Source organism: Dermacentor albipictus, chromosome 1, assembly GCF_038994185.2.
Source record: "Dermacentor albipictus isolate Rhodes 1998 colony chromosome 1, USDA_Dalb.pri_finalv2, whole genome shotgun sequence".
Taxonomy (NCBI): Eukaryota; Metazoa; Arthropoda; class Arachnida; order Ixodida; family Ixodidae; genus Dermacentor; species Dermacentor albipictus.
This window is the reverse complement of record NC_091821.1, coordinates 330,707,374-330,730,357: the sequence shown is the minus strand read 5'-3', so window position 1 is coordinate 330,730,357 and position 22,984 is coordinate 330,707,374. Positions and strand designations below refer to the sequence as shown.

The 22,984-nt window shown below is 46.1% G+C and overlaps 1 protein-coding gene across 1 annotated transcript; it reads right to left on the bottom strand.

The window, feature by feature from the left end:
* Positions 1-18,593: 18,593 nt before the first annotated feature.
* On the bottom strand, positions 18,594-22,707 carry LOC135909544 (uncharacterized). The gene is made up of 2 exons (XM_065441523.1): positions 21,376-22,707; positions 18,594-19,432 (listed from the first exon to the last, which is right to left on the bottom strand). The coding sequence occupies exons 1-2, from the start codon at positions 22,686-22,688 to the stop codon at positions 18,760-18,762; spliced, it is 1,986 nt and encodes a 661-aa protein (XP_065297595.1). The 5' UTR covers positions 22,689-22,707; the 3' UTR covers positions 18,594-18,759.
* Between the last annotated feature and the right edge of the window lie 277 nt (positions 22,708-22,984).

The window sequence follows — 22,984 nt, the reverse complement described above, 5'->3', positions numbered from 1 at the left end:
CGAGGAAATACCTCGGGTGAAAGAATATATTGTCACGTGGTCGTGACGTCAAAAAACACAGTAGCAATACTGTGAAAGGCAAAACTAGCTTTTATTGGGCGAACCTGTGCCAACAAAACAGGCTACGCACTTAAAGCACAACGAGAGCGGCGAACACAGTCGGCGATCGTCGTAAATCTGATCAGCGGGTCAAGCGCGTCGGCTTTTATACAGAGTCGTCGAATGTTCCGGACTAATCGTTGGGACCCGCGCGCCTTCCATAAAGGTCTACATCATTCGCGTCAGAGAATAAATCAGATAACACAAGGTTCGGCGACAACAGACTGCGGATAGAAGCATCGATAACTTTCCAGAAACTTCGGATACATGCAAGCGCGTCCCGCGCTGTGCGATAATATTTGTTAGGCGGCGAAACCTGGTCGCCCGATAAATATAATTACACGTGTCAATATATACATTGGGATATGGATAGACGAAGGTGATAGATATCTGGAAACCCAGGAAAAAACAATAACAGCAAAGGGAAACAGAAATGCGGGCGTAATGAAACACAGAGCACTAAGGGGGTACAATAGATATACGAGGTGCTCCGGGGTATGTAGAAACGTGTAATGATTCCAGGACTTACATTTGGAAATGCGGTTGTTTGGTTGAAATCAGGGATACAATCCGGACTCGGTGGCAACCAAAGATCAGCGGGACGCCTCGCATTGGGTGCTCACGGGAAGACTACAAATGAAGCTGTGCAGGATGATATGGGCTGCACAAGCTTTGAAGTAAGAGAAGCTCACAGTAAAATTGATTACGAAGAGCGACTGTGGAATATCGAAAAAAGTAAACGGGTTGGGAGAATTCTCAGGTATTTGTACAGGAAAAACATTGATTCACAATGTAGCAAAAGAACTAGGAAGCTTACCAGCAAGTATGTGACCTATATGGTGAGCAACATGGCAACAAAGAACATCAAGCGGGAAGTCACAGAGGCTCAGATAATCTCATGGGTGGCGGCAATGTTAAAGAAGCCTGTTATGAGTAACCACTTAAGAGGAAAAGACGAAATCAGGAATGAAACAATTTATGATGACTCAAAGGGAAGCTCATTACTTTTCGAAGCGAGATCAGGATGCCTTAGAACACGCACTTATAAGGAGAGATATAAGAAGGAAGAAGAAGCATGTGCTTGCTGCGGTAAAGCTAGGGAAACGATGGGCAATGTTTATTAGCATGTGAAGACATCTGCCAAGTGGTCAATTTAGGCATCTCTGACCTGTTTGAAGCCCTTCGGTTCAGCGAAAACAAGGGGAAAGTAAATGTGTACACAGTACAGTTTAGTAAGCGGCGATTGGAAGATTGGTGGAAGAAAAGTAGGGAAACAAGAAACAACGGAGGCGTGCAAACACGAAGTTTACTATAGGGTTTCAGAAATACTTGTTGTGAGAATTCATCGTGGTTTTCTTTTTTTTTCCTTTTTTTTCTTTTGAACATAGGTAGGACATTAGGCAATATATTAACAAGAGCTTGGTGGCGGAACCCATCACCCCGTTCCAAAGGGGACGTTCATAGCATCCATCCATCCATCCACCCATCGCGGCCCACACAAGAGGCCGCGTTTCTGCCAGAAAACCCAATCAACATTACGGTTACATACGCTCCATTTGCTGGGAAGTATGAGAAGCAGTCAGGGATCTTCGAATGCTATAGCATGTCAGGATTGGGGGCTCAATCCCATCACTCGTGATCCGTTGTCAACATTGGAGTCCGGCATGAATTCGAAGGTAGCTGGCCCATGCCGTCGTCCAACTTATCCATGCTGAGGACGTTGATGAAGGGAAGGACTGCTTCTCATCGAGAACGAGGAATATGGGTTTATTTACAGTATTTACATGCAGTTCATCAGTCTAGCATGACTGCGAGGGAAAGTACGTCAGTCCAACACGACTGCTTGAGAGAGTGTCTCAGTCTAACATGACTGCTTCAGAAAGTGTGTCGAGCATCCGCACAACAGCAGTTTTTAAACACTCGGTCCTCCCACGATACAAGGTGACGCGAACGTTCGTCTAGGCCTCGCAAACTAGCCGCCTCTCCACGGGACGGTTTACACACCCACATGCACACACACACGTGTTCACGGTCTGAAACCGACACCACACGAATTTCGTAGAACTCGGAGCCGTCCCGGGTAGCAGATCCGATCCGCGTTGTCGTGTTGCGAACAAAGCCTGCTTCGTCGAACTCCTTCAGTCACAACGGCGACGAGGCTAGAGCGTAACGATGGCGGTTTCAACACAAAGCTTGCTTCGTCAAACGCATCCTAGCTGAAGCGACGGAGAGTGGAGGACGTGCGTATTGCTCCTGACACAAAGTGGACTTAGTGACGCCGTGGCTAGAGGTTGGCGGCGGCATTCCAAGATGAGGTTGCCACCGCTGGCGTAAATGGCTGGCAAACTTGCACAGCAGCTGGCCGTTCTTAACAGGCATTCCAGTATTAAAGCGAAGCTTAGGCGTCTTCCTTCTTTTATGTGAACAGTGGCGAACAGGGTCGAATAAAGTTTGTTCTATTTCAAAGAAAAAGTTGAGGTACGCTTCAGCTTCGCCTTTAAGAGTGGAATGGGATAGCTTTCAAACATCCCTGACTGCTTCGCACGTTTCCCGGCAACGGCCGCTTATGTAACCGTAATGTTTACCGGGAAAAGCTGGCGGCGAACGCTATGCACGAAGGCGAGCTTTGTGGGGCGCACCACCCCTACTAATACAGGCCTCAAACGGCAGCCGGAAAGGGGTTTGTGTTTGAGTTTCCGTGTAACAGAATTATGTTTTGATGATGATTTATATAGTTTATTGGCGCAAGGGCCAGGTATGGCCAAAGAGCACCACATATAACGAGGATTAGGCGTTCTCATATATTCAAATTAAAGTGCGACGCTATCATGTCTGCAGTTGTGTGTCAGTCGTACCTTACGAATTTTCTTGCGCATTTTATTTCGAGAAATTGAATTAGTTCAGTAACGCCTATGCGCCACGCGCAGGGCCTGCGTGTATCGGGATGCGTGGTTCGGGATGATTTTTCTCACGTAGACAATGTCGCTGACACCGACACCGACGCCGACACCAACACCGGATTTTCTGTGACACGGGGTCCTTAGCGCTTACGGGTTAAAAGTCAAATAAGTTCGGAATCCTACAGCCGAAACGCACAATATCGCAGTTTTTTTTTCTGGCAACAGTTATGCCGAAAAGTTGACATTTACTTGATACGTGCACTCTCCATCTGCAGCGTAAAGTTTCGTAATATTTTTTTTTCAAACGAGTGATTTAGTTTTGGGGCATCTACAATACAACACTACATTGCCATTACGAAGGGTTTACATAACTGAGATAAGCTAGTTAGGAATTTGTTCAACGGTTGCTCGCGAAAGAGCTTGTGCCCTTCACAATCAATCAATCAATCAATCAATCAATCAATCAATCAATCAATCAATCAATCAATCAATCAATCAATCAATCAATCAATCAATCAATCAATCAATCAATCAATCAATCAATCAATCAATCAATCAATCAATCAATCAATCAATCGAAGCGGTGTGACAGACGCATCATTTAAAGACAGAACGTTCGCCTCTGCGAGAACAAGTTCTCTTGTTTTCAGCTAACTCGGACCACTCAGGTAAATACAGGTCGAAGACTTGGCCAGCTACGTTATCCTTAACTGTGCGAACAATTCTTGCACTTCATGGCATTTGGCATGACAAGACACGTCGAAGGCCGAATGAGATAACGCGCGGTCAGGATTCTTGCTTTTCGACCGATGGAAGTCATCTGGTGGCTGTCAGACAGATCGCTTGATGAGTTTGCCCGGTAGCGCATGTCAATACCAGGCTGCTTTCATGGAGAGGCGTCGAGAGAAAACAGCCTCGGGGAATGGCTGACAGGCAGCAGCGTGAGCCATGGTGACTTTCTTTGAGAGAATATCAACACGTCCATGAAGTTTTACCACAGTTATAAGTAGTTGAAAGGTTCAGCCGATATAACTTTTCCAGAGAAAGGATAGTAAAACCAGAAAATAGTGAAATAGTGTTTGGAATGGTAATGCCGGCCGAGTAGGAAACATTAACATTAAAATGCTACCGTGGAAGTGACGATTAGTCCTCGACAGGTTGGGGCTGAACGGCGACGCCGAAGATCAAACACGACGAAACAACATGAGAGAGAGAGAGAGAGAGAGAGAGAGAGAGAGAGAGAAAATAGGGATAAATATCTGAGGCCAAATTCGCTCAGGGTTTACTTCTTAAGATCTTCTACCTTGCGCCTTCCGGCTTTGCTAATAATATGCTTCCCGATTGGCTGGAATATAGTCTTGCGCTATAGGTTCTAGAGTAGTAACTTCTTTCTTTTTTTGTAAATACGGGTCCTCGTTAGAACTAACTCAGCGTACGCAGGGTATATGGAGTGTGAGATTCAAGTCGGATTGGGAATCGTACATGTAAAGGTTTGAAATGACTGAATATTTAATGGAAATTAGCTTCGCTACGGAAGCAAACATATTAAAGCGGCTTAACGTCGTAATTAGGCGAGCAGTTGTATATATTAGGCTGATTGACGTTTTATCCAAAGGCGCAAACCGACTTAACCTACTGCAAGACTCGAGGCGCGTCATTCGAATCCGTTTTCAGCCACACAAAGGGTGACCCTACTAATTTATACAACGCAGTGCATTGTGGCCATTTTGACCAAGGAAGCCGAAACTGAACTGCCAAGCGGGTCAACTGTCGCCCCCTTAGCGGACGTCATTGAGTGCTCCCTCACCGTCGGGCTATCGTGAAGCAGGCGAGATGGCGGCTTGATTAGGGCATTCACTTCCCTCCTCCACGTGCAGTCACGACATTTGGAGCATTCCCACCCGTTTGTTCACTAATACTCTACTTCTTGTATGTATTTTGCATACAACAACAACAACAACAACAACAACAACAACAACAACAACAACAACAACAACAACAACAACAACAACAACAACAACAACAACAACAACAACAACAACAACAACAACAACAACAACAACAACAACAAACGACGACGACGACAAGCTCAGACATATTTGTGGCGTGGCACTCTCCATGTTGAAGATGTTAGGTGTATGTCTTGAGCACGCTTTTCACAAATCGTGTGACAATTAATGACGGACGGTCTGTGCAGTCAATATTCCCGCCTTTCGCAAGCAGAATACCCGTTGCACGTTCAAGCGGCGGTCGCTGAAGGCTTGGTTAGGAAGTTTCTGAAGAGGGTAGCTGTCGTTTCATATTTACGCTAAATGTCGCCTCTCGCGAAAGAGCTGGCAGAATGGGCTAATGTTAAAGTAGTGTTTTCGGCCCCGTGTAAATTAAAAACTATTTGTAAGGCCAGCAGTTTTCTTCAAGGTGAGATAGATGCACGCCTGCAAGAACTGCCATTAGAACACGATTTGTAAAATGCAAAGAATCAGGGGCGGCATTCACTAACCTGTGCTTTTCGTACGCCTTTTCTTAGCCGAACAGTTCTTACGCTCAGATAAGCATGCACCCGAAGTGGCAGCGCATATAGCTTACGGCGTCGTAAGAGAGTTAGGAGGAAGCAAAGCTCGAATTAAACGGCATGAAAGAAGCACGGTCAAACGATAGCATGATCGCGCGTCATGCATCTGTAGTCGAGGCTACGTTCTACTGGCAAATCACAGCGCACCCCTATTGGACAGCTTCCTTTTCCGGGCGTCTGCTGCAGCGCCAACAGGCGCAACCGCACTCGCGCGTTCACTGCGCAGCCGTCAAAAGCATAGCAGTGGAAGTGTCACGCAACCTTCTCGCTCTTCTGCGAGAGGACTGCGAGGGGAGACTGGACTGATGGGCACTTGGTGACATGTTTGACTCAGAAAGAGACGCTCAGTCGGAGCAATCGCTGGCCAAGTCTGCCAGGCTAACACCGCCTGTAGCAGTATCACCACCACCATATTACACAGCGCCGAAACGTAATTATTTCGATAGTAATTACGGAAAGGGAAAATGCGGAGCTGCGTATTATATAGCTCATATGGCTTCAAGGCAAGGCGATCAGCACCCGTATGTTGATCGGTATGGTATTCAATCACGCTGCACACGGTTGCAGATGCGGTTATAATGTCGCGTTTAGGATCAATATCAGCTCCTTCGGCTGCCGGTACCGTTGAAGGGGTTAGTCGATGAGGCCGTCGAGCGCCAGCCGACGACGAAGCGCTCAAGAACGCCTAACGACGAATTGTGGCGCAAGAGCAACAGTGCGTTGAAATTCCGGGCGAATTTTGGATGTTGCCAAACGTCATCAGCCTATTTTTATGTTCACTGTAGAGCGAAGGCCTCTCGCAGCGATCTCTTACCTCTGACCTGCGCTAGCTGATTCCAAGTTATGCCTGAAAATTTCCTTATTTCATTTTCCCACCTAATTTTCTGCTGTCCTCGACAGCAATTCTTTTCCCCTAGCGCCGACTCTGTATTTCTAATGGACCACCGAATATCTGCCCTATGAGCTACGTGGCCTGCCCGGCTCCATGTTTTCCTCTTAATTTCAACTACCACTACCCTTGTTTGCTCTCTGATCTACACCGCTCTCTTCCTTTCTCTTAATGTTAGGCCTGAGATTTTTCGTTCCATTGCTTATCTGAGCGCTCGTCCACTTGAACTGAAGTTTCATTGTTAACCTCAAAGTTCCTGCTTACTGGAATAGATAGTACTGGAAGAGTACTATCTTTTTCAACGACCGCGGTGAACGTACAGTCATGATTTGGTAATGCCGTCCGTGTGCGCTCTGACACATTTTCATTGCTCTGTAAATTTCCTTTCCATGATCAGGGCTCCCTGTGAGTAATCGGCCTAGATAAACCTACTCTTGCACATACTCTAGAGGCTGGCTGCCGACCAGAAATTTTTGTTCGCTTGACATATTATTCAACATTACTTTCGTCTTCTGCATACTAATCTTCAGCCTACTCTTGCAATTTCTTGGTTAAGGCCCTTAATCAATTGTTGCAATGTGTCCTCAGTGTTGCTGACCAGGACAACTTCATCGGCAAGCTGAAGATTGTTGAGATATTCACCGTTGATCGTCGCTGCTAATCCTTCCCAGTATTACAGCTTCAATATTTCTTCTAAGCATGCAGTGAATACCATTGTAGAGATTGTGTTTTGTTGCCTGACCACTTTCTCAATAAGTATTTTCCCACTTTTCTTGCGGATAATTAAACACATGAAGCCGGAATTATCACTGAAACGGAGTCCGAGCCTTAGGAGTTGCGGACACGTGCCCTTTGGCTGAAAGTAAATATGGAAGTTACCCATAAATGAAATAATTTTCGAGTTGTCAGCCGAATGCTGCAGTTAACACAGCCTTGATGTGAAGTTCGTTCAGTGCTTCAGTACAACCCACACGATATGCACTTGCACTGCTAATTAAACGCAAATGTCGTAGATTCGTCCAAGCTCGCGAAATCACGTGATCAAACTGTGCGCCGACTGGCGCACAGTTCAATCACGTGCACACTTTTTTTCTACCGAGAACGGAGTGTCTCTAGCGATAGATGTCAATGCGGGTATATATATATATATATATATATATATATATATATATATATATATATATATATATATATATATATATATATATATATATATATATATATATATATATATGTGTGTGTGTGTGTGTGTGTGTGTGTGTGTGTGTGTGTGTGTGTGTGTGTGTGTGCGTGTTCGCGCGCGCGTGGACTCGTGCACCAATGAGTTGCGCTTTATTTCACAGCATCATCGTTCTTGTTAGAGCAGTCGACGTGATTTTCATATCAGTGGTGGTAAGTGATTTTATTCGACACTTTTTTTTTGACATGCCATAACATTTGACGTCCCGCTTCAAATCGTAGACAGGATAGCCGTCCGTCGTACACATACATACACATACATACTCACGCCATAGGCGACAGGGTGAACAAAACCATGGGAGCAGACACTACGTCGATTCATCTTAGTCCTGAATTGGAACTATGAGCAGTATAATGGAAGGCTGAGGGTAAGAGCATGGAAGACGACAGCAAATTCTCCAACAACAAAAAGTTTTGATAATTAGAAGCGTTTAAGCGTTCTTTTTTTCCCTCTGTTTCATCGCACATGGAGAATTATAGCCCCAAAAGCGTGGGCAAAAATAATCATCCGCAGTCCTATGAGTGAGAGCAAGCTCAAACTAAAAAATAAGAATAAATGGATAGCAGTGCTCAAGACACATTAATTACAAACTTGACAGTTGTCTGGGAAGGACGCCAAACTTCTCTTTGCTACCACCCTATAGAATTTCACGACGAGCATGAAAAATGCTATTTAATTTAGAATATGGCAGGGGGAATGCCCTGTACCCTAAGTAATAGTTCTTGGTGATCTCGTTGTAGGTTAGCAGTTGATCCCTGAACTCATGAGCGGAAGATCCAGCCCCTTCAGAGAGTACACGGCACACTAATCCTCGTGCCTCCCTGTGCGCCACTTCGTTGAGGTTATACATGGGGCTCCCACCACTGTCCCCATTTGCGACGGGAACCAAGCAACTGTATGCGAAGTGATATCCCTACCCTGCAGCAGTCTGTTAGCCGGTTCCGCAACAAGTCCTCTCGAGAAGGCTTTAATCGCAGATCGCGAGTCACTAAACACCAAAACTCTTTTTGAATCAATTAGTGCTAGAGCAACAGCCACCTGCTTGGCGACCCCCGGATCTTTGGTACAAATGAAAGCGGCATTTCTAACGCTCCCTTTGCTATCTACCACCACCACCGAATAAGCATCTTTCCCATTGTTCCATGCGGCGTCAACAAACGCAGACTCCTCCTCCTGATCCTTTGCCTCTCGAAACAAAGCCTTAGCTCTTACGACCCGCCTTTCTACATTGTGCACGGGGTGCACATTCCGCGGAAACGGACGAACCATGATTTTGGCCCTAAGGTTCGCGTTCAACTCGTGTAGCCGCGCCTCATCGCACGACACAGCCACCGATTCTTGAATTGACTCTAAAATATACCTACCCGCTGGTGTACCTAGCAACCACTCCCTCTGTGCCGTACGCTGAGCCTCGGCAATTTGATCTAAAGTATTATGCAAACCCAGTCGTAACAACATATCGTTTGACGTAGTCACAGGCAGACCAAGCGCAGCCTTGATGGCTTTTCTCATTAATGCTTCCAATTTATTTTTCTCCCCCCTATTCCAAAATAGGCCACAGGCGGTTACATTAAGGCTTCTGCAGACATGAAAGTACCCTAACCCGGTCATCATGATTAAAATTAATTCGGACCGCGGGGTTTCAGCCTCTTGTAGCAAGTGTGGGGGTTTGCTCGATTTAGAACACATGCTTTGGCGCTGCTTGGCGTTGGCCGGTGATGATTCTCGAGGTGAACAGTGGTGGCAGCGGATGCTGTACAATGAAGTGCTGGCGGACCAACTCAGGGCTGTCCAGAGAGCCCGTGTAGCAGCAGAAGGGCTCGCTCTCTCTGTCCCGACGTGGGAGCGGCCCGCATCAGTCCCAGACTGATCCCTCAGGACCTAAATAAAGTTCTTCATACCATGAAAAATGCTATTGCGTGCATAAAGAAACGCAGCCCATCAGACATTAAGCAGAAGTTCGCAGCACAGCTATAATGTTGCTGCCTTCTATAGCAGCGCACACGCAATACAATTATGCATTAAAACTGTTCATCGCATTTTGAGATGACAAGTCAGAGCGCGCCTCGTGAATTTAATAACGCGCCATCATCGGCTATCAGTAATGGCCTCTGGCCAATCGGCCGCTGCAGCGCGTTCTACCGGTTACCCGCGTCAGCTCGAGTGACGCAGAGAGATATAACGAGGTTCGTAAGACTACTATCCGCCTGTAGTAGAAATTTATTATGTCGGCAGCTGTGATGGCTGGTTAGGTTTTGTGAATCGAATTACGCTTAATATAGGCGCAAGCAGTGAAGCTCGCAACTACGTTACCATTATATACACGCCTTTCTTCGACTACAGCGCTCGTCTGAGCAGCGGCGGGCATCACAAGCTTGCTGATCTTACGAACAGTTCTACCTTTGTGAATACGCTCTTTCCGTAAGATTTTACTTACGGCAAAATTTGTTCGTAAGTTCGCTTAGTGAATTACGCCTCAGTAGTACACCAGATACTTCTTTCCTGTGGTAAGCATTACGTCGTGAAGTCGAGCCGTTGCTTAATCGACAGATCAAGAAAGCGTTCTAACAATGCAAAGAAGCCACGCGATGGATGGCTAGCGCTGCTTTGCAGCACGTGTAGAATGAACCAGGGGCTGGATTAAAAAAGCCTTTCGCTCGTAAACGCTCTTTTGCCACTGGCTGGTAACATTCGCTAATGATATTCCCAGCATAAGAATTGGCTGAAATTCGCTTTTACGAATACTACTATGCGTGAGAGCTTTTTATAAATACGGGTCCAGTTTTCCATGATACCGTGGTGTTATCGTCACACAGAGATGAACCAACAAGGCTAATCGTTGAAGCAGCGAAGATGGCAACATTGGACACCAAATGTGTCAGCATTCCGTCCATCTCGTTGACCAGGAAATGATTGCCGTTTTTAAATGTGTCCTAGCGTGGTCACTTCATAGTGTGACCGCTTTTGGCCATATGCTTGAGTCGAAAGGAAAAGGAATAAAAGCCATACCTGTGCGCATGTAATTTCCTGCGGCATAGGGGTGTCGTCTGCGCATATATCTGTGCATCCGTTTTCAAATGACCGAATTGTTGCAAGTTGCGTTCGAGTCATGTTCTCCTCTATTCTGATCGTCTGCTCCAGGCTTTACATTGCTGCTGTGTCACACCGACAAGGTCTAACGACCACACTGTTCAACATTCAAGAGTCTGGGGGTGCGTCAAATCGATTTGGGACGCCAGGTATCTACGAAGGTCTCAGGACCCTCAAATTTTTTTCGATAAATGTTCACATGTGCAGGCGCTGAATCGTAAAACAATGAATCGCAATCAGCGTGGCTGACGCCATTTTCATCGTTTCTTATTTTTTATATAATTAGTTTATTTTTCGTGTCTGTACGACCGAGGTTCATTTTGTTTCTATTTATAGCTTTAGCGCTTATCGGCTTATTCGGACGGCAGAGTTGGTGCCGGCATCCGATGTCCTTGTGGTCGTGGGAACACTGCGCCAAGGCCGGTGCGTACGCCCGGTCGCGAGAAATAAGAAAATAAAAATTTGGCAAGTGGTCGGTGGCACCTGCTGCTAGTGCCCGAATTAATGGAAAAATTCAGGCTCACTTCATTGGTAACCTGGCTCTGAACTGAATTGCTGTGTAGCAGCGGGCGCTTAGCATGAGCTAAGCAGCAGGCCAAATAGCAGCAGGCCAAATGACGCCGCAGCTTTAGGAAAAAGTGCCCTTTGCTTTGCGATGCGCACAACACCGCTTTCGTCGACTGGTGTGCGATTTAATGCGCCCATCAAAGTGCATGCACAGATGCCACCACTTTCAGAGTCTGTGTTTTTTACAAAATTCCGCACAACGTGCCAAGCTTGTATGTTGCATGGCCCGGTTCACTATATGTGGTCACGTACAGCCTAGTGAGTTTCTGAGGCCCTGGGTCAAAAGTGGGGACTCATACTGAGCCACGAATGCCCTGGTGTTAAACTTACGCCAGTCGGGAGTTATAAACATTATTTTAACTTTTCTTAGTCATTTGAGGTTTACTTTGTCATCTGGCCTTTACTAAACGGAAGTTTATTCATTATTAGTCTTTTCTTCCGTTTGTCTTCTGTCCTGCTGTATTCATTGCCCCATTAATTTCATCTCAAATACCTCAGCTGAAGTAGCAAGCCCTGTGTATAGCAGGCCTGTCATCCTCAGTTACTATTCAATTCTTTCTCTCTCGCTCTCTTTCCTAATTTTGAGACTTTAGTTCCATCCCCAGCAGGAAAGTTTCGTTTTTCTTCGCTATATTGTGAGAGGGAAGCTGAGGATGGTTAGGCGGTATGCCTACGGCGACACAGCAACGTCAAGACGTCGATAGCATAACGGAAAGGACGGACGGACACGTCAAACCCAGTCTAATAATTGTCGCCACAGAAAAAAAAAAGAACAGGGGATGTGGGCAGGGTGGCCTCTGATGTTACATTAGAGAGAGAGAGGTATGCGAAAGCACATGTGCTGCCCATACCGGTATGTTATATGCTACTCGCTTTGTGTTTTCCCCTTTTATTAAGACGAAAGCCTTTCTAGACCTGACCGCCGGAGCGTCATCACGCCATATGAAGACAGATTAAAGACAGATTAAAGAGTGAAAATGATTGATAGTGACAGTTAGTGAATGATAACGTTATCATAGATTGGTAGAGGTTAATAATGACTAGTAATGACTAATAATGACTATTAATGATTTGTAATGACTACTAATGACTCCGATATGACCAATATGTCTAACGACGGTTGTAATGACCGTAATTGATTACAAATGGCTAAAATGCTTACTAGTGAGCACTAATGGCTGATAATGACTGAAATGACTTGTACTGAATAATAATGACTATGCAATGACCAGTATGTCTGACGACAACTTGTAAAGACTACAATTGATTAGAAATGATTAAAAATGCTGGTAATGACCAGTAATGACTAATAATGACTGAAATGACAAGTAATGAATATGTATGACCAACGCGTCTAACGACGGCTTGTAATGACCGCAATTGATTACAAATAACTAAAATGCTTAGTAGTGAGCAGTAATGACTAAAAGCAAGAAGTGAAAGAGAAGAGGCAAAACAGAAAGAGGCGAATGATAAGATGAGGAAGAGGGCTTTTGCCGGTCACCTCTTAAGAAAAATCTTAGGAGATCCTGTAGTTTTTGTCCTAGTCATTGTCTATCATACATGCATCTACTCATCATATGGTTCATTTATTTAGCACCACATTAAGCGTTTGGATCATAACACTGCGTATTATAAGGCATGCCTAATTAAATGAAGAAAGGGAGCGTTAGCAGAAACTAAGCAGTTTGTTCGCTAATTCGGGGCTCTTCGTATGCATGCGCTGTCGTGAATTACCAGGTAGAGCTTAGAAAGCCAGTCTTGCGCGCAAGTTGACGTCTGTGTATGCCTTCGGGACAATTTATGTCCAAGGTACGCGTACAAAATCTTGAATATAATGATGAGACAACGAGGGAGAGAAGGAAAGTGGAAAGAAACAAAAGTGAGTCCCTGAACGTCAACGCGGCCTTTTCTTCCGACTTGGTTCTTGAAAAGTGCTCCGTGACAAAACAATATATAACTGCGTTTGTCGATGACAGGAAATGGAAACACGGGATCCCCCAATTGTTTCCTGTGGTGTCTTACATTGTCCTCCTCCGCCCGCTTTTCTTTGCGTGGGTGACCGAATTTCGCCCGTCTATGTCCCATTATTTGCACGGCGAATCAAATAGCGAATAGCTGATTGCGACAAAGCACAGCTAAACCGTCGCAAAAAAAAAAAAATGGAAAAGAGCAATGGAAGAATTGAAATGCTAAGCCAGAGAGAACTTGAAACGCCTGAAGGAAACGATCTGTTTGCTCGGGTGGGAATGAATCAGAATGACAGAAAAATCTGCGCGACGTTACTGAAACATAAGCTCTGCGTCACGTTTGCAAAGACAGGCGAATGCTGGAACCAGGATATAATAACATGGAGGGAGCAAATAACTATTGAGGCAGCGGGGCGGGGTAAAATTGACGAAGGAAAAAGCAGGACGAACACGTGGTGACGTCCCAGTAAATTTTGATATCTTCCACAGCCGCTCCAGCACGCTCCTCCTAAAGGACGAGAAAGGCGACAGCGAGGCACTCGCACGTCGCAAGTAAGAACAATAAATGTACAGGGGACAATAAATAACCAAAGTTGTCCACGCATATCGGGATGAAAGCGAATAGGGCCAACTCTTGGGCCGAGTTTATTTTCCTTTTTTTTGATAAAAAGCGAAGGGGTTTTTCCAATCTCTCCAAATTTTCAAACTCTCCGCGTTAAACATCGATTCTTTAACATTATCATGGATTGGAATTCTTTTTGTGAATTTGCACACAATTAACTTGCATAAATGATTGCTAATCATCCCTCTCTGCATGAGGTATCGTCTGGTGTTCCCCAGGGCAGTGTCTCGGGCCCATCGCTACTTCTAATGTACATTAACGACATACCTACAGATATCACCTCTACCATTCGTTTGTTGGCAGATGACTGTGTTATTTACCGTAAGATGTCTAATCCAATTGATCATATTGCGCTACAAAAGGATCTGAACCATGCAACAAAATGGTGCTCTAAATCGCTAATGACAGCAAACACTGACAAATGTAAATTAGTAACTTTCATCCGAAAGCTACCTACTCGCTTAACAATCATCCAGTCTCAGCGGCATCTTCATACAAATACCTTGGTATCCATTTTACTCCTAACCTTTCTTGGACGACACACATAAATGAAATCGTAGCTAAAGCTTCATGTTTTCTCGGATATCTAAAACGTAATCTTCAGGGTGCGCCACCTGAGACGCGAAAACTCGCTTACGTAACGTTTGTTCGCCCACAACTTTAATTTGCATCGCCTATCTGGTCACCCTACCAATCATAACTAACACACTCCCTTGAGTACGTTCAAAACCGTGCTGCGCGCTGCATCGCCGACATTGCAGCGGGACTAACATCAACATGACGCTATCGCTTCCATCTTTAGAATGACGTCGAACGGTTGAACTGCTTTGTTTATTTCATGAAATGGTGTTCGGTTCTCATATAAACACGCTGCCCTTGTCTCAGCCAAGCGGTATATCACATCGTCTTCATAATTGCAGTAGCTTTCGGTGCATTTTTGGTCATACTAAATCATTTAACATGTATGTTGTTCCGCGTGCCACAAGCCCTGGTACCAGAAATACTAACGCATTTAGAGGATGGATAACCGCCATACTTAACTAATATTTTTGTTTTTATGTGCTGTTACCAATACAAAATGTTGTTTAATGTTGTATTACATGTAATAAACTTTGACCTTGTTTAGTTCTGAGCCAAGTTGTGTTCTGTATTTGTATGGGCACATTTCTAAAACCTAAAATGTGTATAACTGCTTTCCTTCATTTTAAGAGTATAATGTCTGGTGTTTGTCGCTAACAATTGTATACCTTTTTTTCTTCCAATCGATGTATTCGCTCTCATGCTTTTGCATTTCCATGTGTATTGTCTCATTCACACAATGCTCTCATCTAAAAGAGCCTGTGAGTTATTTGAATAAATAAAAAATTGGCTTGCGAAGGCTGGCTTTATGAGGTAATGCTCCCTCCTAGTTTATTTCCTTCCTATAGGGTAGCACAGTTGGCGTCATGGGTTATCTTTTCTTACCTGCTACTCCCACCAAAGTCCCACCGTAGTTTTCTGCAACTCCACCATAGTGGTCGTCCTGACCCTGATGCTGATGCCCACTACAGAACAAGTGTTGCTCCCAGCGATAGCGAATTATCCCTGTCGTGCATAACAAACTCAATCTGATCGCATCACTTTACCCTCCGTCTCCCTCGATCGTACATAATGCGTTTTAATCCCACCGGCCGTCATTTCGTCATGCTGATATCACCGTTTATCTGTGCTACACATTACATGATGTTGCTGCAGTGAGATTGGTGTACCAATGGAGGGAAAGGGCCCCACAGAAATAGATAAAAACTAAGTGCGACAAGAAGGAATGAAACATACATACTCGGCTAAACGCATATGCAGGACTAAGGGCAGCACTCATGTAACAGCCCAACTTGACAGGTCAAAATTCCACAAAGAAAAAATATAATGAAACAAAGAATTCGAGGGCTGAATAGAGCGTCGCAGCTTGTGTGCACGCTCTTGGATTCCTAGCGCGGGGTGGGCGTGGTCTTCGGACATCGTCGTGAAAAGCTTTGATGTCTCAGTCATACCTAACGCCATGGAAGGCACTGAAGAAGACTGTACCCGTGAGTATGCTGATGAATCGAATCGGAGCAGCGGTGTACAGCTACACTAGTGAGTACTAGAGACGGGCGCCGGTTGCGTGGCGCGCTTACAAATATACGCGTTATGAAAACAACAGCGTTCGCTCTCTTTCCATCAAGGAATCAAGGGTGCTATACATGGTCAAAAAAATTAGATCACAATGGATGCTCTTACAAGAGCCTATATGGTAATCCAAAATCACCATCCAAGCACTCCGTACAGATGGTTAACCGGCGAAGCTGAAACGCGCAACTCCAGTGTTTATCACTGGGTTAATCCCGAAGGTTCTATAAACGACAGCTTGGTAGGCTGCCGGATCCTCGGTATACGCAGTTGCTGCTTGCGTTCGGCTGTACGAGCCTGTTCTTGTGCCCGAACTGCAGCATCGGCATGGCGTAGATGAGCTCGTTCCCGGTTCTGCTCAGGGCGTTGCTGATAGAAAGCTACCTGCTCATAAGGAGCACGTGTGACGCGTGGCCTACCCGTTTCGTAGCCAGAGAGAAACTGCTGCGCGTGCGCTCGTCCGCGACTGAAAGCAAGGACGTTAGCACGTCACTAGTGGCAGAGCTAATTCAACACCACCTAGATAGCACAAGGCATTTTCAATCCAATCCATGACGTCACATTAACGCCTGCCGTAGAATCTAATGGAGATGCTCCCGAGTAGGCAACAGTGATTTTAACGTCACCGCTTTCATCACGCCAGCCTTGTCAATAGACATTTTGGGCCACGTCATAGATCACAGCAAACAGGCTTCGTCCTATTAGGTAGTGTTAGCTAATGGCACGTCTCTCTTTCTCTCTTTTCTTTTTCGCGCATGCGCATGGGATTGCGGCGGAGGATTTTTCGGCGTACAGGCGAGCGACAGACGGACGGACGGACGGATGGACGAATCGGCTAGCCATAGACAGCTTCGCTGTAGAAAGAAATCGTTACGCGAGATAATGACAGTTAAATTCAATTTGGTCAACTAACCAGTTCGATTCCCCTTTTTGCCCTTATCCTCGACTATGAATATTATTGACTTACGTTTCCTTTCTAGTGAAGACTGCCGTCTTTGTCTGCTAAAGTCAAAACTATCAATTTCGGTAAAAAAAGTTCACCAAATATTTCTGTGGTTTTAATTGCGGCACGCCATATTGACGGACTCCGTGTCGATTTAGCCACGTGCGTTTTCCCATTTCGCTCCCAACGAAATGCGGCCGCCGCGGCCGGGGTAGAATCCGCGGCCCCGATCTCAGTAGCACGACAAAGACAGTGCGCTGGTAATTTTCCATTCCCTCGTTGATGCTAATTCTTATTCCTTTCCTCCTTGCGTGGTTCCTAAATTATTCGCAAGGTTGTTCTTCTTTTCTTATCTTTTTTTTTTGTCACCGACTCGCGCGAGCCGGCGATATGCGTTGGACTGGCTCCGAGATTGGTCTATGCACATTAAAGAAGAGAGACTGTTTCGTACGGGACCGAGCACAAAGAAAAAGTCAAGAGTGCTAGTGCATTCTAAAGCTTTACGTAGTGATTTGTACATATATACTGCATCACAAAACATTACTAAGCATTGTTTTAAGCGCCGAAAGTGTCGGCGCGGTATCACAGAGTCCCGAAGTTGACCCGTGCGCCTCTATTCCGCTGACCGAGGAATTACGACACGATTCCCGTCGAGATAATTGGATTAAAAAAAGATGTCCGTCTCTTCTGCCTTGTTTCTAAAAGTTGCTTAACGTTTTTCGCTGAAATGTTTGCCTGGCATATAACGTCTGGGAGATTTGGGACTCTTGGCACGCATGCAAAAATCTAAGTTGCGAGCGTCTCTGGTCTGGATCGAGGGTGCGCTTTAGTTAGTCCACATTAACAGAAAACAACAACAACAACAACAGTTACAATGTGCTCAACCGCGCGGCAGCATGCCTTCACTGTTACATCTGTTACGCCTGACGTCTTAAGGAAGTTTTCGAAAGCATCTCCGCGTTTGCCAAAGAAGCAATACGAACGAAGCCTCCGGTGACAAGACTGATTAGGACACTCCTGATGCTCGTCGACAACCGTAATGTCGTCGAAAGACGACGTGCCAGGGGTGCAAAACGTGTAACCTCAAAGTCAGAAAGTGAAAGAAGTCCACAAATTCTTCCCACAGGTACTACACAAAGGTCGCTCCCTCATTTATGAACCGGCGAAATCAAGTGTACATAGGTAAGCGGTCCACACCTGCGCTCAAGTAATGCTGTCTACACACACCAACCGGAAACAATCCCACAACTATACAATCGCATACTCTCATAGGAATCAATGCCTCGGGCTGCTAAAAACGCGACGTGGCTCCAACATTCGTAGTTCGAAGTGCGTGCCGCCTAAAGACGGATCAGTTGCGGCGTCGCAAGCGTCGCGAACTGTAGCATAGTTTTGCCAGCGGCAATGGGTGGCATTTTAGCTCTTACATTATTAGTTTGCACTTTTGTGCTATTCATTTCTTCAAGACACTGAAGTCCAAGAAAGTCTTACTACACGCCTTGCCCGCGCTTTGTGTGCAAGATGGGGGAATAACGTCGAAGAAGACACACAGCTCTGCGAAAGAGCACCCTTTCCTCTTATCTTTTTTTTTTATTCGGGAGGATTTGCCGCAAGGTTTAAAGAATAAAAGAAAGGGGTAAGAACACTTGCTGGAAGCTGAAGAAACAATGCACAGAAGTTGTCGATAGTTTGCATAGGGCATCGTATATCGTCAGTTCCTCACTCCATGTGGCCACTAAGAGCAATATCCTTGCAGTAGCAGTACCTACGCAGCTTGCCATGGACGAGCTTAGCGCATTTGGAGACGTCGTCCGCGTACCGGTCAATCCTCTCGACTTCCGTAATCTCCACTTTATGGCCTTTACGAATGCTACTTCTGCTGCCGGCTTTGACCTCAGCCTCGGCGCCAGCGGGGATGTTGCGAGCTCGAATAGAGAAAATGGCTCGTGGAATAGTCGACACAATCATCAGCACGTTGGCACTAGCGGGCGTGTTGGAAGATGTGGCGGATGTTACTCGACTCTGATGATCGTCGACGTGTTCGACTCTCCTGAGAACGAAAGTTGCGCACACGTCCTTGAGGAGCGGCGACGAACCAGTGGCGTTGTTGATGAGTTCGAGGGCGCGTCGAGCGAGCGACAGCGTTCCAGGGCTGGCTTGTGGCGAGCTGACGTGTGGTTCCTCAACGCATGCGCAGTACTCGAGCGGCACGGAGGCGTCGACGCAGCTTCTGTTCGCCGGGATCGAGGCGAGGAGGCTGCGGCCGCGCTGCGTGGGCTCCAGGCTCAGTTCGCGTGGCAGCGGGGCCAAGGCCTTGAGCGTGGCGTGCACGTCAAAAGGCGTGGTGAGGCGACGCTCGTTGACGGACAGGCTCGCGGCTACTGAAGGATACCTGCGAAGGGATGGCTCAGTTGAAGATGCTGCAATGGTCGTCTGAGATGTCATGCTGGGGTCTCGCGGATCGTACAGTACTAGTCTCGTGTAAAGCAATACTACCATGTAGTTTTTTAAAGAAAGCAACAAGAAAAGAAATATTACAAAAAACAAATTTAAACAATATTAAGCTGGCAGAAATGCAGCGGATCTGCTTTCGTAGCAGTCAAGAGAAAGTTCGTGCCAAGTAAATAAATAATGTGCCATGTACCGAATTCTATAATACGTGTTCTTGTAATCCTATTATCACACATCATCAGTGAAATACCTCGGTTTGCGTTTTCACTGCCATCTTGCGTCGAATTCTCATGTAGCTTATGCTTGTCAGAGGCTTCACTCAGTGCTGTGTTTATAAAATCTGTCACCGCATGCCGTTGCCAAAGGTGCAACCTTAAGGTCCTTTGGACCTTAAGATCCGTCAGCCCAGCCTACATAGAACGAACCTTTGCCGGATATTTGTAGCACCAACCCGAAGGAAGCATTTTCCACTATAGCCAGAATTCGTCAGATTTCTTATACATGGGCTAGAACATTAAACACTTCGTGCACTGTATATGCGATTAAATTAGAATGTATGTTTCGCTTCTTCTTTATTTCTATGGTTATCAGCGTAACATAGTACAATCTTTCTGTACTTCTTAGTAAATATTGTCTTTCACGAATTATTTCGCGTACGTAGCGTGCGTCCTTGAAACCTAATCTTAATTAATTAAACTTCATTAATTTCTACTATTTCTACATAGCATAATATTGTAACCATGATTGTATATTTAATGTAAATCAGCACTGAAGCCTTCAGGAACCGCCACTTTTTCCATGGTAATTGGATGTGACTTGTAAGGAAAAGGACCAGCAGTACTCCCGAAAATATCGTTGCTGAATATCCGTAAGACCGTACAAACTGAAAGCAAGTCTTTCATCGAATAGAAACGTACACTTGTATTTTAAGATATCATTCGTAAGAGTCAATCTCTAAAGTAGCGTAATGTCGCTACGATGTCGCCGGTTCTGATGGCATACTTTGGCAGCGGTAGCTGCAGTCGCTGCTGCCACCTGTAGCGCCGCGGCGTTGAAAATATTTGGGGAAATTTGTAGATGTTACGGATGGGTGCCTGACACAATCGTTTTCTGAAGATTTATCTAGTTACTGTAGACTGCAAATATCCACTGAATATAGCAAAAGACAGCGCGAGTCGATGACAAAGATTATGTAACTCTATTGTATCGCGTGCCAAGTTTTACAGTGTGTGTGCCAGTGCATACTTTTTTTTTAAAAGAGAAACAAGCTGGCGCACACAAGGCAACCAGTACGACCTTATACTGTCCCACGTTCAAATCGCTGGAAACGCACTGTCTTTCAGCTTTTTGTTAATGTAAGCGTGTCCGACTGCCACTGTCTGCAGGCTATCTGAATGGTGTCTTGTGTTTGCTCGCAATTTCTTAAAGCCACGTAAAGGAAGGAACGCTGCGATTTGTCAATGAAATACCTTACGGGAATGAGTTGTTCTACGTTGGTTGAGTCGGTTCGTGCTTGAGCTGCTCGGTATAGTCAAAAGACGGTGTCTGCGATGCCCTCTGAAAAGCTTATTATAAAACAATTCACCAGTGATAGCACTCCAACTGCGCATCTAAAACAAAGTACGATGTGTTGCACGGTTAGTGAAGGGCAAGAGTTGTTAAAGTGGCAATTTTTGGCCAAGAAAGGCAGTACCTTGAATTAGCTCACGTCACACTTGTGTAAACAGCTGAGACGTCTTGGCCAATACAAATAGCCCGCTCTAGAAAGGGTGACGCATTCATGCGGGCTAGTTGGAATTCCACAGTCTCAAGCTTTTACCATCTGCCACTACCGCGCGATATACACTTTTTGGACCTATATGCATTCAAGGACCACTGACAAACCTTTCGACCAAGAGTGGTGGCAGCTTGACGAAGCACAGCGGCATACCGCTGCCATCGCGGGTGATCCCGGTGTCCCAGTGACTCTTGCCAATATCGCTGAGCAGAATCAGCGTTGTTTCGGCGAACACGTTTCTCCGTTCGAGGTTCGCGAGGAACGCCTTCAGCGGCCTGTCCAGGGCGCGAGCCTTCGCGCCGCCTCGCGAGGAGTCCTTCAGATTGATGAAGACGAAGAAAGGATACCCATCGCCCGCTCTTATCAGTTCCGCGGCGTAATCGAGCAGAGCCTTGCTACGCAGCCTGTAGCCTGAACATATTGACGGCTGCTCATTGGAGATACCGACCTCGGACACGAGAGACGCAGCCGCTTCATCGGGCAGGCTCATCTGCGAGGCCATGGCTTGAGGGTAATAATCGGTGGGCTTGCGGAGAAAATCACGATCGACGGGGTCGACGAACGCGCCTTCAGAAGGCGTTTCCTCGACGTAGAGCGTCCAGTGTCCCTGCTTCTTGTAGTCCTTCCAGAGAAGGGGCAGTACATCGTACGAACTTCCGGAAGAACGGGACCACGCCTCACCCGCCGTCATTCCGCCCAGCAACGCCACGGCGCTCGGAAAGGAGCCAGCGCCGACGGCGCTGTAGCCAAGCAGTTCGTGCGCTTTGAGAGAGTGTCTGAGGAAACCGGCGGTGTCCCTGAAGTTTCTCTCGAAGTCGCTCCGCGACGAGGCGCCGATGGAGACTACGAGGACACTGTGCTTTTTCCTGGGCTTGACGGCCACCTTCGCAGCTGGCGGGCGGTAACGCCTCCTGGCTATGAGGTGCAAGCCGCTGTAGATAATGTCGCGTTTGTGAAGGCAACGAAGTTTAAAGTACTCGGTCTCGAGCTTCATGCCGGGTGTTATATTGTACCACTCTTTTTTGAATGGCCGCGGCCGGTGGTCTGACGCGGATGCGTTGGAGTCGGTGACCAGTGCGGCGTAGTGGCAGGACACCTCGCGGAACGAGCGGATTCCATACATGTTGTCTAGCCTGGCGTAGTCCAAGAATGCCCGGTCGAGGTTAAAGCTCACGGGCGGCTCGCGGCCCACGCATACCGGGAGGGAGCTGCGCGTCGATGGAGCGAGGTCTGGGAAAAGGCGCTGGTGCAGCCGCACTCTGCAGCCCGGCGTGTCGATCAAGATGCGGGAGTCGAGGAGGAGACCGCTGCTGTAATCCAAAGGGAGCAAGCGACCGCATTTCGCTGAAAGCAGTATGACGCCAGCAGCCAGCAAAAGCTTCCTAATTGTACTACGTTGTAGCCGTGTCAGAACCGCCATTCTTCTTCTTCTTCTTCTTCTTCTTCTTCTTAATCTTTTGAAGATATGCCACATACCTACATTAGTAGGTGGTATAGATGGGACAAAACAATAGGTAAACTTTAGCATAATGTTGCGAAAAAAAAAGAAATACAAATAAAGCGACAACACAGTAAAGTGGGCGGAGATAATATAAACTGACGTGAGGCAACTAGAAAAAAGAAATGTTTCTATTGGATTAGACACATTTGCGTGAACTATAGCAATAATGCAGATGTATTTCCATAAATGCTTCAAACACAAACAGTTCAAATGAT